Below are 18,753 nucleotides of genomic sequence, written 5' to 3' on the forward strand. Positions count from 1 at the left end.
GCATTAACTGTATGCCCGTTCACCCTTCAGGATGCAGACCACGTGACGCTGATGGGGACTAAGGTGGCATTAACTCTATGCCTGCCCACCCTTCAGGATGCAGACCACGTGACATTGATGGGGAGTAAGGTGGCATTAACTGTATGCCTATTCATTAGGTTTGTATCGTTTTGTATAAAATAGCAAAATAAATGCCCTTTAAATTCCATCACCAGGATTGTGTCTCCATTAATAAGAACGAGAAATGGCAACAGTGTTGTGTCATTAAGGCCCAGGAGGAACCAAATGCAACTCACTGGATGTGCAGGCAGCTGAAACACGCAGGTGGCACAGGACACAGCGCATACCAATGGTAGCGTGCTGACGACACATGCAGCTACACCGCCATGGATGCCCAAACCGGGTTTGCCCAACAACACCGTTAGGTAGCTTGCGACACTATTAAGATTCCACGACATCTTTTAAAACCAGAAACCATAAAGAATTCATTCTGGGTTCACAATTCTGCCTTGTTAACAGGAGCTGGTCTGCCACTCGTGTGGACTCTGCACTCAGCGAGAGGTGGCATCTCCACAACTTCCTAATCTTTTCCCTGTACAGCATCAGGCACATTCATAACATCATAAAATTATTCAAAATATAAAAGGAACTAATTTTTTTAAACTGTTATCCATTTCTCACACATACAACAAGCAGGAAACACTCTGGCTCACACAGCTATGATGGTGAATATAAGTGCATTGGTACAATTTAGCAAATTCAGGTATTTAAAAAGTTGTTGATATGATGCTCAAACATACATTTTATGTGTAATTTCCCCCTTGGTCTAGCACTTTAGTACATGACATGAACACATTTAAAATGATCCCGAAACTAGATTTCAAGTAATCAACCTCATTTTCCCAGAAAGCAATAAAATAAATGAAAGGCCATTGTCAGTGACTCAGTGAGCACATTATCATGATTTCAAAAAGATAAAAAGACTTCATTCCACTTTAGTCCATTCATAGCATCCTTAAGTTCCAGGAAATCCAATTTTGAAAGTATTGGTTCCCAGTACTGGGATGAGTTGCCAATTGTGGAACAATTGTTAATGCATTTCTGCATTAAAACTGGTAACCAATTTGGTCTTAAATATGTTCAATAATCTCTTATGTTGGGGCACTAGGACTGTAAAATGGATGCTGTGGAGGGAAGGAGAGAGCTTGTGACCAGGAGGGGTCGGAGCCATTAATACACAACTTCCACTCCTTTTCTGGGGCAGAGCGTTTAGAATGAAATCTGCTGGCTTCCTGTGCCAGGACTACATTGAGCCGCTCAGCTGCAGTAGTGACATTTTACTACTCTGCACATTACACCCCAAGCCCAGAATGCCTGACCATGAAACATGGCAGCCGTGGAGCCGGAGATCTGAATCTCCACAGCTTAAGTCTGTCAGAGTTCTAGAGTGCAGTACAACTCCGCAAGGAATTCTCTACCTAAAAATACTTGGCCCCCAAAATCACTCTTTTCAGCAAATAATAGTTACTAGGGGCACCAAGATATCCTGCAAGTAAAAGCCAGCAGCAACCAAAACAGATGAGACCAATAGTTTATCCCATTAAATAGGGGAGAACAGCCATTTTCACGCCTTGTTTACTATCACTGGATAAAGAAACTTTAAGTTAATAGGATGCCAATACAGTGACATCTTAATTAACGAAAACTAAATATTCTAATCTCTAAGTCAACCAGAATATCTGGCTGCATTTTACATTGGAAAAAAAGACGTAAAATTCATTTAAAACCAGTTCACATATTTAGCAACACACAGGATTGGCTCAAACGCAGAGCTGTCTCTGCTGTGTCTGGTGAGTGCACATCCAGCCACGTCTCTTACAAATGGCAACAACACACAGAGTCCTAACCACCGAGACGCACTGAAGTCATGGAACCAGGAAGCCAAGGTCCAGCTCTACTGCCTGCATTGTCCTTGGAAGGCAGAAAGACTGTACAGAGCATTTTACAAAAGTTTTCAGTACGCTAAAAACAGAAATTTGAAGTTGAGGAAAATGCAAACTTTGTATCCACCGCCACATTCTGTTCTTTCCCATCCCTGTTGGTCAAGCTTTGTGTCTTTCATTCAGGGACAAACACCAATCACACGACACAGACCCCTCAACAGGTGTCAGAGTGTGAGCAAGAGTGACGGGGGCTGGGGATCTAAAAGCCAAGCTCTAAGTAAGTGGCCGTTTCTATTCAGACCTTCCCTCCTGTGCTGTCTCGGTCGCTGATGGACAGAAGTAAAGCCAGTATGTGCTTCTTGCCTGGTACAAAATGGAAAACCTCAAAGCAAAATCACATTTGTTCTGTCCACATGGGGGTCACTGCAGACCTCACTCTTGCGAACGTCAGCCTTTTTGTCTCAGACAGACCGTGAGGTCATCATCTCCCACTGAAGCCTGGCCATGTTTCACAGCCATGGTGAGGCCCTGGCCATGTGAACTGACCCTGCTACCCCCTTGCTGTCTCCCCCATAAAAATGGGGATCCTGGGGAGACTCTACCTCCTTCCAGGCTGTCCTGAACCTCTTGCCTTTCTCTCCCCTGCCTGGGGTGCGTGTGCCTGTGTGTTTGTCTCAAGTTGCCTTACCTGCCGCCTCCACAGCCTCCGCAGTGGTCACGTTCAGGACGTTGGCACTCACTTTGAAGGTCACTGCTGGTCCCACAACACTGGAAGAGATCATTGAGAAGAAGTTCAGACCAAACTCAGCAGACGGTGATGCTTCTCTGAATGCTACAAGGAAAACACTGATATGTTTACAGAACACGCACACCCAAGGCCACCCTTGCTCCACATGTGACCTCAGCCAGGTTTTGGTTTTCCTGGATACCGTGACTATTTGTTCCCATGTTCCAATAATTCCATCGACAGGCTCTGCTTTTCTAACACACACACACTCGACAATGTTCTTATAAAAACTCAAATCAATCCCCATAACCCAACAATAACAAGCAGATATTCTTGCAAGGGAAAAACAACAATCGTTATGGAAACAGATTTTAGTATTTGGCTCCCAAGAGAGCAGAACAAATCAAAAGCAGAAAGGAAAAAGATGGGCGTTTTTAAAATTCTCCCGACAGGAACCATTTAAAAATCTTACCAAAGTTGTTAAGAACTATTCAGTATAAAAATAACTGGCAAAGAATTGCCAGACAGAAATTATCACAGTTTTTCAAAGCTTTTTGAATACTATATTGAACACGATTTTGAAAAATACATCATTTTTTAAATAATTTGATTCATCTGAAGGGGGAGGGGGAGGAAGTCAGGATCACCTTCTCCAGGACTTCTCTCCTAGTTCCTCAGTCTCCTGGCTCCATCATCTGTCCAGACACTTTTCAAAAACATCATTCCTTCCCATTTCCCATTTTTATTTTTACTTTTTTTTTTTTTTTTGGTGAGGCAGATGGGCCCTGAGCTAACATCTGTTGCCAATCTTCCTCTTTTTGCTTGAGGAACAGTGTCCCTGAGCTAACATCTGTGCCAATCTTCCTCTATTTTGTATGTGGGACACCTCCACAGCATGGCTTGATGAGCAGTGTGCAGGTCTGCGTGCAGGATCTGAACCAGCAAACCACAGGCCTCCGAAGCAGAGCGTGTGAACTTAACCACTAGGCCACTGGGCCAGCCCCCTCGCCCCATTTCCCATTTTTTAAATTTCTCCCTCCTGTACATGAAGGCACTCAGTCCAGAGCTGGTGTCATGTAGAGAGAAGAAATGAGAACAGCAGCTCTTGAGGAGGTGGCACGTTCTCAGCCACACATACAACACGCTGTCTTTGCCCCCAGGACAGATACTGCTCTGCAGAGCAGAGGTCTCTGCGGGCCCAGAGCTGTCAGAACGCATCTGGCGGGAGAGCTGCTCTCCTGGGGATCACTGGAGGATCCCACCGCTCCCTGTGGACAGGCTCTTAGGTTCCACGTCCTCCCCTCGGTCCAGGGGCTGAGCTCTCCTTGCTCATGCCGTAGAATCTGATCAACATGCATGGATTCAACTACCAATAATAATGCCATTAAGAGCAAAACAACCACTTCTGTCATTTGTTAAGCTTCTACCTGTGTGTACAGGAGCTTCCACCTGTGCGCAGGAGCCTCACATATATTATGTTTAATCCTTCCAGTGTTCCTGAAAATCAAGTGCCTTCACTGCCATTTTAATGATCAGTAAACTGAAGATGCAAGGGCTTTCAACAGTCCCCTCCAGAGAAATCCAGTTAGTAAGTCACAGACAACGCCCACCCTACACCTCTCCAGATCCCTCACCAAGCTGCCTACCTTACCTGCAGGATCCAAAGTTCCCGCATGTTGTGACCGGGCCCTATCCCACCCACTATTCCTCCTATCTGCCTATTGCCCATTTCAGTGTTTATGATAAAATCACCTTTAAAAGGCACTAATAAGAAGAACGATGTAAAGAAAAGTACATAAGAGTGAGAGTCAACTGAATAATGAGACCATGCTCAAGAAGAGTTACATAAAAATTAAAATGACTATCTCAAAAATAGTAGCAACATAGCTAGTGGGAGTGAAATTACCATATCAAAAATCTGCCAGCTCCTTTGCATCTAACTTCTCACCTCCCTTCCTTCCCAACACTCACTCATCCAGGGCTGAGCCTACTGCTTCTTGGTCTTCGTGATTTCAGATCAAGTCTTCTTCCTTTGAACCTGACGAGTTTTCGTGGATTCAGATGTCATCTCCACTCATGACACCTTGGTCTCAGCTTCTGGTCCTGTTCCTCATGGGAGTTTCTGGCTCATTTCCCTGGCCGGATGGCCCGCTGTGCAAGCCCTTTGTAAATGTAAAATGCTGCCGTTGTAAGTCAGTGTAATTATCATTCCAACACCATTGTCATTGGATATTCTACGTAGAAGCATTAGCATCAGCTCAACGAGATGTCCTTGAACCAGCTCCTGCCACCGTGTCCACAGCTGTGCGCAACAAGGAGGTTCCAGCCAATGGACATTCCCTTTGGCTTCTTTGTACAAGAAATGTCCAGTCACCAGGTTCTGCTGAAACTCCTTGAAAATACCATCGTTTCCATGCTCCCTTCTCAGTCCCCACTGTGACGGTTCTAGCCTGACTCATGTCATGGCAGAGCCAAGTCAGCCCCATGTCCTGCACGTGGCACCCAGGAAACTGTCCTTAGGAACCACCGCATCGCCGACCCTCTGAGCAGTGGCTGCACTCTTTGCTAACATCAAGTTTAACACCCTCTGTCATCTCTGCAGGCCCTTCCATCTGAAGTGACCTGGCCAAACCACTTCCAACCGGATGAGGTTGGCTTCTCCTGGCCCATGGAGCAATGGTTATTCCTGCCTCTCTGCCTTCATGCAACTTGACTTTCCTGCCACCTGTTTTCTCTCCCCATGGTGAGAATTAGGTTCCACGTGTCTCTCAGAGCCCCCTCAGCTCTGGCTTCGCCCATGAGCACCCTGACAGCGGCAGACCCTCCATTTCTCCAATAGCTTCCAGCAAGTGTGGTGTGCACCTGACATCTAGCACTTAAGTTGCACGTTAATTATTTTACAGATTATTCATAGCTTCCCAAGGGGATGACTGGCTCTTCAAGGGCACGCATGACATTTCCTGCTAGTGCCTTTCACACACGGTGGATGCTGGATTCACATTTGTGACTGAATCACGCATCTGAGCACAACTGTTTCTAAAATTAAGAGAAGGTCTTATTAACACGAGCAGTACTCCTCCGCCATCGAAACAGCACTAATGACAGATGTTAGCAACAGGACTTCAGGTTACATGTAGTTTCTGTGACATTTCTAATCTAAACTACATCTAAAGAGTTCCTGGCAGGGGGATTCCCTAAACTGAAATCTTCCCTCAGGTGCCAAAAGTTTTCTCTAAAGACCACATGGACTTTCCTGGTTTTTCAGAGTTCACAGGCCCAGCACACCTGTGTCATAAGACTGTGGTTCATCTGCCACCCCATCTTGTTGGACTCGCAGGAGAGGCAGACGAGCACATGGACTTCCTTCCTTTCAGGATGCTACTTGTGGCCGCCTACTCATTAAGGGACACGCACCTGGAATGCACCTAGTGACAGGAAAACATGCCTAGTGATGGCAAGCACTCACTGAGTGTTGGCTCTGTCATCACCAAGACTCTTACTACACCCGCAAGTGTGAAGCCCCCATGCTGCCTGGCACTGGCCCAGGCACTGGGCGCGTGCTACTTCTTGGGCTCACCAGAATCCAGCGAGAGATGAATCACCCCATTTTACAGAGCGGATTGAGAGATGAGTAGCAATCCGACCCGCTGCATAACTTCTCAGGATGTGAACGTGGACACGCACTTTCCCTAACACCTGCTTTGATGTGTGATGATGTGAAAGTCTCTTTAGAGAGGTCTCAACTACAAGTCTACATCTGGGGTCACTGTTTGTCACCTCTGCTGAGCCTTTCAGAAGCCTGAGCTTTCAGCCACAGCCTTGGAGTAGAGATGCTCCGCAAATAAACATCTCAGCGAGCACAGCGAGACCCAGGGACTGCGGCCTGCCGTGGACCCACCGTCAGGAAGTGTCATATCCCCAAACTAAACGAGGATGCATTTGATAAACATTTACAAGAGCGCGCTGAGGGGTGACTCAACCTCACACAGGGGAAGCACCACACACAGAGTCTGCAAGAACCTACAGCTCTACAGTGGGGTCAAGGTGCAACTCATTTTCTTCTTTCCTTCTTTGCTTTGTGATCCTTGGAGCTAACATTGAGTCTGTCTCTATATTGCAATAAACAGTGTTGCTGCTGAGCATGGAGGTGTCTGCAAACAGTGGGTGGAGAGAGATCATTTCATGGCTGTCCTGAAGGACTCTGGGTGTTGGAGGTTTCTCCGTTCCGGACAGCATCTTGGTCCAGATGTTCAAGTTGGACACAGGGCTGGACGTGCAGGCTGAAGGCCCAGGGAAAAACAGGCTGACAAGAAGAAGAAAGATTGCCTCATTGTGTTGGGAAAATATTCAGTATGTTAGATGTAGGCATACACTTAATGCAGTATTAAGGAATAGTCTCTGGGAATTTCGAGCATGAGATTTTACAGGCTGCATGAGGGCAAACATGCTGAATGCTTCTCCCCTCATTTGCTGGATTCTTCCCCAGTCAAGGTAACCAGGACGTGGAGAAGACTCCCAATGCCAGATGCACCATCTCCCTTAACGACCTGCTGAATATATCACCTGAAATTTATAGACGAATCACTCCCTTTCTTGGATGTCAGTGCCTCTGCTACTAATTTTTTAATTTCCATTGCATTGCCTTCAGCCATAAAGCATTTTTACCTATTGCAAACTGTGACCCTGTCTCTTCTGTTCTGTCTACAGGGATGAGGAAATGGCAAGATTTGTGCAGAAAGGGACTTCGTGGTCGATTGCTGAGGGAATGCCTTGCCTACCTGCCCTCTTGGCAAATGCCCACTACCGAGGTGGATGGACGCAGCACACAGAAGGTGATTCTCCCTTCCAAATGGACGAAGCACTTTGGGGCAACAGAGTCACAAGAAGGTGGGTCAGTGGATGGGCCTGTCCGCACACCTGCCCCAGCCTGCTCATGCAGTACTCTGGGGTGAGGGCCTGCGGGAGAGCTCTGAAATCCCTGAGGAATGGCGACTCCAGCTGCAGGCACTTCGGCAGTTCCTCTCCTGGGCTTCTAGGGCTGCCACATTCCATGGGAAGTGGGCCCAGGAGCAGATGTGGTCTGCCTTACCCACTAGTGGAAGGGGACTCCGGAGGCAGGCGGAAGCCTGGGGCCGGCTCAGACGTCTGGTACTGGGGCCACTCCATGGCTCAGGGCCAGCACACGAGATGCTCAATTAAAATTCACAGAATGAGATAAGTGACTTTATGGTGAGAGAGAAAGCATGAAAGTGACAGGAAACATGCTGAACAGCCCAGAACAGTTCCTGCTGTGCCAGGGACAGGGGTGGGAAGCCCAGCTGGAACAGACCCAGGGGTTACACTATGCCAGCTGGTGCCCATCATCTGTAGGACTCCAACATAGGTATTCCTTGGGTATAGAGTGTTTTGACCAGTCTTTTTAAATGCAAGGTATTAAAGGGCACTAAAAAGAATGAACTCTGAGCCAATGGCGTGCCCTAGAACCTTGCCGTCATACCAGTCACTGAAGGCAGGAACTGGCTAAGGCAAGTTTACCGCAGGCTCTGCCGATGGTGCAGCAGTGGCATTGCACCACGAGCACGGTCCCCACAGAGCATCCCCATGGACAGTGCCCCGTTCTAGAACGCATTCACTAGGTGAATGAGCAGGAGGCGAGGACGCAGACACATACACAGCAATCTCCTGTGAGGTGTAGGGTGGCAGACTACAGAAATGCTGTGTTCACTACACCACACGTGCCTTTGCCCGGTCCCAGCACAGCCCTGGAGGCACGAGGCTGTGGGGCCGACGTTCTGGGAGAGACAGTAGACACGGTGAGATGACTCCTGCCTAGACCAACCCCACAGATGGAACCAGGGCACTTCACAGAACTGACAGGGCCACCACTGATGACACACAGGATGTCACAGGCAGGTCATGTGACCCTGCAGCTTCCCAGTCCCTGGGCCGGCATCTGTGGTCCTTGTGGGTGGACACCCAGACCCACCACCTCCTTGAGTCTAGAAGCCCTGGGTGTGCTCAGAAAACGGTAATCCTCGATTCGGTGGAAATGGTAGCCCTGAAAGTTCTCACTGGCTCAGCAAGAGCCCTCAGCCTCAGGAGCTCTTGGCACCTCCAGGCCAGTTGTGGAGGAAAGAGGTGGAATAGGAATGCGCTCAGAGCCCACACTTGGACCCCACGTCACACCAGAGAGCAAGGAAGTGGAGGAGGATCCTCAGCCAGCTCCACAGGGACTGGAAGGGAGGGTGGGTCCGACACAGGTGGGAGGACAGGTGAGGGATGGAAATGCAGGGGTGACGTAGGGACAGAGAACCTGATTCCACCCTTCCCGGCACAGGGCTCCAGCAGGGACACAGGAAGTGGAGGTCTCCCTGCAGGTGGCCAGTCCTACTGCGTACCCCCACCCCCTGCCATGGGCCACAAAGGTATGATGATCCCACCCAGTACCTCTGACTTTCCATGGCCTCCCCTCCTCAAAGCCTTCCTCCTCCCAGAATCCCACCCCAGCCCCAGCGCCCACCTTTGGCCTCACTCACTGTCTGTGCTAAGGTTCGACACAAGCACACTGCTCTTATAGACATATTTCAAGAGTGTAACTCATTTCTACCCAACTACATCAAGACTTCTGGGGCACAGAGACCATTGCATGAACCCCCGCTCCCTCCCACGGAAAGACAGAGGCAAAGAGGTGTTCTCTCGGGAGCCTAGAACCAGCAGGACCGTGAGCCCTCCTGAAGCCTGCCTGCAGGCACTGGACATCTGGATGCCCGAATGCACAGAATAAACACACGCACGCACGAGCCCAGGTGACGAGGCCCCACCGTGGCTCACTCTCTCCACAGGTCTCACCCCGAGATAGTGCTCCCCATCTTCCTTCACTGATCCCCTAACGGAAAGTTAAAGATGTTCACTCCCTCATAGTTTCTGACCACGACATGTCAGTACCACAGATGCACCATGCCCTGCTTCCGTGCAGTGGCTCCTCACAGGGCGACGGACAGTCATAAAATCCAGGATTTCTGCCCCCACATGCCTGTGTACTCCCCTTGGAGGCAATATCGGCCCTGCTGGGAGGGCATGCTCTAGACCCTTCCCGTGTCCTGCCCTGGCGCCAAGGCCCCTCAGGAGGGGTTGGATGTGGGTACACAGACAGGACTCTTGTTCCTGCATGGACAGCTGGTGATGGAGTAGGTGAGGGGAGAACCCCTAGGATGTGCTTCTGATCTCACTTGTCAACTCTTCAGTCTTACCTTAACTTGGGGCAAGAAAGTCTTCCTCCAGGCCCCACACAGCAAAGGTTAACGCTGCAGGCCTGAGACTGCTGTCCCCAGAAAGCCTGCACACAGGGCTGGCCCTGGGCTGGCAGCTGGGAACTTACACACCAGGAGGACACCCACCCTTCGGTAATGGATGAGAAGGGCTCCCCACACCCAAACTGTCCCAACCTTCCCTAATTGATAAGAGGGGCTCCCCATGCCCAAAAGCCTAAGGCAGTGTAGGGTCTGAATGAGGCTACCGGGGTGGGAGTAAGGTCCCAGTCATTTCTACCGTCTTCCTCCTAAGACCCTGTGGCCTTGGCTGTCCTCACCATCTTGGTCACCAATCCAGTCCTCCATAAATTTGGGGAAAACTGTGTAAGCCCCATGTGCATGATGCTGGCATAGAAAGAGGAATTTCTGTTTAAGGAGGAAATAAAAACAAAACAGAGTCTCTGAGAAGCAAACATAGCATCTAGCAGAGCTTGTAGGGAGAAGACAAGTCCCTCTTTTATTTTCTTTTTCAGAAAGTCACTTATTGATAAGCGACTGGAGTCTGTCCTGCAGAGCAGGATATACCAACCCTACTGATACAAAGAATTGGGGTTTAGATTAGGAAACTCCTGAAGCAGACGCAAAGAAAGATGAACATCAGGTTACCAGGGAATAGCCAGGTTTCGCTTGGGAAAAGAGACTAATTTTGTTCGTTGACTTTCAGATCCTTATTCAGATTAAACCATTAATCACCCAAAACATACAGTGGTCCCATCCCATTGTTTGCGGGGTGACGCTCCATCCTGTCCCCACGAGCACTGGTTTAGGGAATGCCGTGCTCTGATGAAACACAGCCTAGTTCCTGCGAGCCTCTGGTCAGGCTTCCATCAACTAGTCAACACGCACCCTCGTGCTATGTCTTCTGTTAAAGGCATGTTATTTAATATATTGTCAGTTCATTAACACGGAACTCACGCCTACAGCGCTATAATTCACGTCTGAACCAGGCTTTTCTAACACATGTATTTTCTCTGAAAGGCACAGCCCAGCCTTCTTGCTCATAGGAACACTAGACAGTGCTACATTCGGGGCTGTTTCAAACAGTGGAATCACCAAAAATAGCACAAAGATGTGGAAATGCAGCACTACACAGACTGTGAAAAGAACCTTGTTTACAGAATGATCTGAAACAAGGAGGCAGGCATTGCCTCAACTTCAGCAGGGAACGTGCACATCCAGAAACTGAAATCTTTCACGGCTCTGCGCATGTCCTCAAGTGACCGTGACTATTGACTTTGGCATTACAGATAAACTTGCAAATATGGAATCCAGGAATAATGGGGATCAACCTTGTTTTGTAGCATTGGTGCTGAGCACATTCACATACATCGATGACCTCGCTATTTTCATCACATTTTATAACGTAATATTGTAGAGAGAACATGGGCATCAGAGTTAAAGGGGCTTGTAACCCAACTGTGTATTGTCCTTCCTTGCTGTGTGGTTTTAGCACATCACATTCTTTGACCTGTAAAGTAGCGATAACGGTATGTGTCTTGGGAGGGTGTGGATGACTGGGCGGTGGAATATTTCTCTAAACTGAAGCTATTGTTCTCTGCCCCCATCAGTCCAGAGCAGCCTGTTCTCCCTCCGAGCTTTTCCACGAGATCCACTCTAAATCCTGGGCTGCCTGCATAGGTTCATGGCGTTCCTCCATGTCACACTGCTTCAATGCAGGAGACCAGCTGTCCTCCATCTGAAATGACTTGGTTGATACGGGGGAAGATCAGCTCGATTCTTTCCTGACCCCATGGCTTTAGGACATGGAGTTTATGATCAATCTATAAACAGTCACTACAGGCAGACCTGGAGAGGGTCATCAGTGCCTGGCACATCCTATAGCAAGGTGCTTTTGCTGTGACAGCACGTGTCACTTGAGTCATCGTTCCTGTAGGACCATCAACTTTCTTTTTTTTTTTATTTTTTATTTTTTAAAGATTTTATTTTTTCCTTTTTCTCCCCAAAGCCCCCGGGTACATAGTTGTGTATTCTTCGTTGTGGGTTCTTCTAGTTGTGGCATGTGGGACGCTGCCTCAGCGTGGTCTGACGAGCAGTGCCATGTCCGCGCCCAGGATTTGAACTGACGAAACACTGGGCCGCCTGCAGCGGAGCGCGCGAACTTAACCACTCGGCCACGGGGCCAGCCCCAGGACCATCAACTTTCTGACCGTCAAATGCACCTATTGTGAGACGTGACTCCTATTTACAGTGGAAGGAATGCCAAAAGGTGGAACCCATCTACCCAGATGCACATCTTCCTTGCTCCAGTGAAAGGGAGTCTTCACAATCACATCTTGGCTTAGGAAATCTCACTGGGTGTGTGACTCTCAAAAAATGCTTTTACATGGCCCCCTATTAGGAAAAAAATACTCCACATTATCATTAGGAGTCGATTCCCAATCAAGCTGGAAATACTATGGAAAGATATATCCCTGTGATCTTGCAGAATGCATTGATTTAAAACTATCTTTAACCGATTTAAGCAAATCACACGTGCACACAGATAAGACAGCCTCTCATCACGCAAATTCCAGCTGTAGTTATCTGTTTTAAGTATAAGTCCAACTGGTCCTGGGCTCTCTAAAATTCAGTGTTTCTATAGACATTGACTACATATTGATAATTACTCATTTTCTTTTCCATGGTCACAGAACATGCTGACGAAGGTCGGAAGTAACTTCCAGCATTTTAACATTGATATGTTGCTTGTTTTCCAGAATTTCCGCTCCTATCACTTAAGTTTTATGAAACAAATGAGCCAGCCCTCCATTAACCAGAGTGTTGGGACTAAGAGTTCCGCCTAAATGATCTTTTCTTTAAATGAGGACTATTTAGAAATCTCTTTTTTTCCCTACTTTTGCCATTAAAATAATTTAAAAATACATATAATGTTCTTCCTTTATAATACCAATATACTGATATATGAATATTCCTAATAGTCATAGATCTCAAGGTCAACTTCTGAATATTACCGTTCATTGCATGATACTCTAATCATAGGAATTATTAGACATTGAACTCAGTCTGTACTTAGACCTGTATTTCAGTTGAGAGTGGGGAAGGCAAGCCAATCTCTGATGAAAGCTTATTTTTCTTATTGTTTAACACCATTTCCAAAACATAGAACACTGTAAAATTCCAGTCAATTGAGGGTTCCACTTAGTTTGGCTCATTTGGGTATTGTTTTTTCTATATAATAATAGGTTATCCATAACATACGATTATTTGTATCAAGTCAACCTTTAGGGTCTACAGTGAATATAACATATATGACCATAGTTTTCCTTATAAACACTGGCTAACCAGCAGCTAACTTTGTAGTCAGTTTAACAAACTCCTCAGGTTCAGCTTCCCTTGAATTTGGGGGAACATAAAGAAGAATGAGAAGGCACACTTGGCAACAGCAGATAGTTTTAAAGTTAATTATGTAACATTGATGGTTTATAACTAAGGTAAAAGCAAATGCTGATCTTTTCAATTGATGCACTTTCTTGAGAGCTGTTTAGAAATAAAAGGAAAAAAAAGCCTTTGATAGAGTAATTAAAAAACTTTTTTATTAGCATGCTCTCCCTTGGCTTGACAGACTGATCTGTGCTTTGTCTATCTGCTGCCTGGATTTGGGATGAAGTTCATAACATGGATGGAAGGATGGATGGATAATATATATATATACATATTATATATATTATATATATATAGCCTATATTAATGCAAACATATTGAGACATTTTCTCAAAATCCTATCTATTGCTTAAGAATCTTTCCGCATTAACTTTTCTCCTGTCGTGGGCTATACATGTAGTGAATTGCTCTTCTGTACCTTACTCAGCATCAGTTTAAGAAAAACAAAGTGCTAAATAAAGGTCTCAAAGTTACCAAACAAAATCAGAGTGATTTAGGAGACTTATTGTTTCTGGTTGAACATAAATTTGAGGCCATGTAAGAAGAGGAAGATTTCGTTATATGGACTACCTGCTTTTGAGGGGTTTCTTAAACCAGCCCCTTCAACTAGCCTTCAGGCTGAGGCACTAGAGACACACACGCTGCACCCAGCGCTGTAGCTGGCCTTCAGGGAGCACAAACCAGGAGAGTGTTCTAGTGTAGAGCTGAACAACATAATCGCATCATTTAGACCCAAAGCAATTCTTCTGGCAATGCTCTCATTTTACAGATGAATAAATTGAAAAACATAGAGTTTTAAGAATGAGCCCCAAATAGTCCACTTTTAATATCAATGCCACCACTGAAGAGTAACTTCTTGAGTCTCCATTGAGAACTTTTTTGTAGGACACTGTAATCATCAGACAGTCTGTACACCGGCATTCACCAGTGTCCTTGCCTTACTCTGTCACTGGGCCAAGAATCATGTCGCTGACATTTTCTTTCCCTAAAACCGGTACCGCCCCTTAATTGTTTCCCTGGATCACTAGCCTCTTCCTAGTCTTTCTCCACAGCTGTCCTCAACTCTGGGGAAGCCCACAGGTTGGGCTAATCCAAGCTGCCAACAGAAAAACGAGCTCATGTCTGACTGCTACAGAATTCTCTGTGCATGCCTCATTCCAGCGATGTCATATTACAAAATTCTAGAATTCCAGGTAGATAGCAAAGTAATGCACATGCATATCCCAAAAGCTAACTTTCCAATACCATATTTTCTGCACAATTGTATATTCCTGCCTCCCAAACATTAGGCAATAACTTTCCAAAATATCTAACTTGAGGGCTTACACAGGAGGAAGGACTGGGAGAATCAGTTCCTACTTGAATGTGTGACGAAACAAAGACTTGCAAAGCTATTGCAAGATAATTTAACATGACATGAGGTTAACCAAGCCATAATTACTGATGATGCTTTATCTGCCTAAAGGGCTGAGCAATTGCTTTCCAGTGCAGTGTCTCTTATTTGCAATATGTTGTGCTTATGTGCAGCCTAGGGCTCCTTTCTGTCAGGGGATGCCTGCCTGGCACTCTTTTCCTCTCATGGGCATTTGGAAAAAAACAGATTATTCAATGTTTATGCTTTGCCTTTGAACTTTGAAAGTATCTGCTTAGTTTTTAATTCTCATAACATATTTTCCTGTTACTACTGACAGGTAGTGTGACCGGTCACAGGAACCCTGTGTTACACTGGCAGGGATGTGCTAGGCAACTGCCTGGGTCTGTCTAATGGAAAAGCAGAACGCCCTTGGTGCCTGGAGGACCAGGACTGCCTGAGATGTATCTTCTGTTGCAGCTGGACCTGCACAGTGCTTAAAGAGGAATGAATTAAACAAAAAGTAAGTAACTGAATTATTAGTAACAAACATTTAGAAACAAAAGTGACCACCTAAAAATTAGGACTAAGGCTTTTTCTTGAAACTTCAGAGAACTGGGCCCGATGGCCATTCAGTGCTGCAAGACGGGCAGCAAAGGCTGGACCGTGAGCTCCCTTCTCATGGGATGGGCCCTGGGCTTCCAGCCTGCCGCGTCCCGGTCCCTGAGAACCTCCTGGGTGCTGAGCTCACTGTTTTTGTCTTAGTTTTATTTTTGTTTCTCTGGACACCCAGGCTGCCAAATTCCTGAGGGTACCTGCCTGGCATTTATACATATTCCAGTTTGTAACTCACAATGTGATGCAACAAACACTCGGGGGCCAGTTTCCATGGCAGGAAAGAGTTACTAGGCTCCCCAGTCAGGGTGATTTTGTATTCTTCTCCTGCCCTCATTACGGGTTAAGTTTCCACGTGTGAAAGGTGAAGACTTCCTGCAGGATGGTGAATTCAGTCCCTATGGCTTCCCTGTAGAGATGGGTCCCGAATAAAGTGCCTGACTTGCCTGCTCCACAGCCTTGCTGACATCAGCATGTCTGCAACACCACTGACCCAAGAGAGAAAAGCAGAAGAGCAAAAGGATTTCCAGTTTGTTCTTGTGAGGAAAATAAGGGAGCTGAGCAGAGGTATCTCATATTGACAACACAGGCAATAAATAAAATATATATTTACCACAATGTTTGGTTTTATTTCAATACAAATCTTACTCTTTTCATGTGTTTACATGTTTCTTGGTTTAATTTGCCCAAGGTCTAATGGGAAGTAGAGAAAAACAGATGCAAACAGAGGTGCCTATATCCAGAGCCTACCAATTGACTGATTCATTCATTCACTGACTGAGCAAATCCTGAGCACCTCCTATCTGCCTAACACTGTTCCAGGCACTGAAAATAGATCATCGGGTGATACAGACACAGTCCTTGCCTTCAAGGACCTCACCATCTACTAGGAGAGAAAAAGATTCAACTCTACTAGATCAAGGGATCATTGTAAGGCAGCAGAGTCTCTTAGGGAGTGCCGAACTACTGGACCATCCGACCCTATGGACAGCAGATGCTAGCGTTGTCTTTCTACGTAGCAATGCAAACGACGGTAGAACAATGGTCCAAGCTGGCTTGGGTTGAATACTTACACAGCAGGCACTGGTCTAAGCCCTCTACTATGGGTTCTCTCCTAGGATCTTCACAGCAACCCTATCAGCCTCAGGACCAGCTATGTGATTGTGGGACTCAGTGCAAAATGGAAAACGCAGGGCCTCCTGTTAAAAAACTAATATTAAGAGTTTCAACACAGCAACAGCAGAGCATTGACCCAAGTGGGGGCCTCCTGAGAGCAAGGTCCTAGGTCACACCCCATGCCTCACCCTGACTATCCGCATTTAACAGGTGGGGAAACTGAGGTTTAGAAAGGTGAACTAACCTGACTCTTCTCCTAAGTTGTGATGTCAATACTGATGTCAAGGGGGCTCAATCAATACTTTAAACACTAATGTCTTCAAAGCATGGAGATTTGCTTAAAATGAGAAATGGCCATCTTTCACTCAAACAGAATTATTATTTGTGAATACACAGTGGTTCCTTCCTGCTGTCTCATCTTCAGCCTAAAGACAAAGCTGAGGCTGTTTTGACAAATTGTGACATTTCCTTGAAACACTGTATTTCAAGGAAAATCACTGTAGCTGTCACTAGAGAGGTGGCTGGACCTTGGCAATCTTGCAGTGTGTACACATGGCAGAGCCAGCATTCCTCCTCTAGGAAAAAAGGACTCCATCAGGCCCCTCCTCCTCTGCCCCTCTAAGGTAGCATCACTGAGCTAATCCTGAGCTGTGGTAGAGCAAGGTGACAGCATCCACCTGTGAGCACCAAAGCCTGCAGGCAGCAGACATACTAAAAGTAGGGTGCAAACAGCTCACACCGGCCCCTCCCCTAGGCCTCTGGGTTGTACCGTTGGAGGCTCTTAGCTGTGAGCAATGTTTATTTACCTTGAGCATAAGCTTTGCCACTGTGAATTTGCACTGCCTTGGCATGCACACCAAATTATCCAGGGTTTTGTAATCACTCGGGCCACAAAGCAAGCGAGAGGGGTCAACCCTGAGAGATAAAGGCCATTCTGACCCTTCTTCCTACTTCTACTTCCTATTAAATGTCTCCATAAATCACAGAGACAAGATAAGGGGGCAAACAACCACAATTGTGCCCCAGGAAACTGAAGCATGCTTTCCCAAAGTTTCCAAACTCCCATGGATCCTCTCACACATGGAGGGAGGTTGGTGGGGGTGGGCGAGGGTGTGGGGCACAGGGAGGAGGGGTGAGTGGCCTCGGCGTTGCCAGGACTCTTACAGGATGGAGCTGAGCTCGGGCATCTGCCCGACCCTCTGCATAGGAGACGATAATGAAAAGTGTCAGGATTGTGAATTCCCACTGCTGCATCTTCAGTGAGAGTCTTGAAAAACAAGAACACTGTATTTTCATCAATTCAGTAAATCCCACAGATGGGGAACTAAACTGCTTCTTATATCGTGAGAACACATGGAGACTGATCACAGAATTAGGCTGTCCTCCCGGATGCCCTCCGCTGATCCAAACCTTCACTGGGCTGATCCGGAGACTCAGCTGAAGCTCATTAGAAGCAGGGTTGACACTGGTCCCCACCTCGCTGTGGAGTCGGCGAGCTCGGAATGTCTTCTTTTGTACTGTAGGTCCGCGCAGCACCACCCAGCTGACTCAGAAGGCGGAGAGAGGCCTGAGCATCAATCAGGGCCGCCGTGGACAGCCACGATTAGATTATAAAATCATAGCTGGTCGTTGTGCCTCTGCTGGCGTAATTACATCAGCATGCTAATGCTGTTTTAATGGCTTCTAATGATGTAATAAGAAATAATGGAATTTACTTGACAGCTACATAACCATTAACAAAACATATTAAGCATAACTAGTACTTCCATAAAAATGCAGACAATCTCTGAAGGTGCCAGATCGCACAGAGGCCTCTCCTCCTCTCCTGGAACAATGAACAGCCCTGAGAACGTGCTCTAAATGAAGAGCCATGTGCTGCTCATGCAGTCGGCCCTGCCCGGGGCCTCCATTGCTTACGTCCGTCTGTCCAGCAGGCACACATCCTCAGTGTGTGCCATCACTGTGCTGGTCCTGGGGTGACCCACAGGACAACACGTACAGCTTGGGAGGGGTGAAGCTAACACCACACACGTGCACACACACACGCTAATTACAGACATTAACCAGCCAGGACTAAGGGCTTCAGAGGTGGCTTTGGCACCAAGAGGACCATACTTCAGCTTTGAAACGTGAACAGGATTAGGAGCAGGGAAGACTGAGGACACCCCTAGCCAGGCCAGGCCATGGGGAAGGTACTCTTGAGGGTTTGGCTCCCGCGAGCCCTGTGGACCCGATTCCCAAAGGCTTAAACAGAGGGCAGTGGTGTCAGGGTCTGCTCCGTGGGAAGTA

General features: G+C 46.9%; 1 protein-coding gene across 1 annotated transcript in view; it reads right to left on the reverse strand.

The window, feature by feature from the left end:
• PTPRN2 (protein tyrosine phosphatase receptor type N2) overlaps positions 1–18,753 on the reverse strand; it is a 738,567-nt gene that overhangs the window by 474,435 nt on the left and 245,379 nt on the right. The window contains exon 10 of the mRNA XM_046668847.1: positions 2,632–2,711. Within this exon, the coding sequence (XP_046524803.1) occupies positions 2,632–2,711 (80 nt within the window). The remainder of the gene's footprint in view (positions 1–2,631; positions 2,712–18,753) is intronic.

Source organism: Equus quagga, chromosome 8 (assembly GCF_021613505.1).
Source record: "Equus quagga isolate Etosha38 chromosome 8, UCLA_HA_Equagga_1.0, whole genome shotgun sequence".
In the NCBI taxonomy this organism is placed as follows: Eukaryota; Metazoa; Chordata; class Mammalia; order Perissodactyla; family Equidae; genus Equus; species Equus quagga.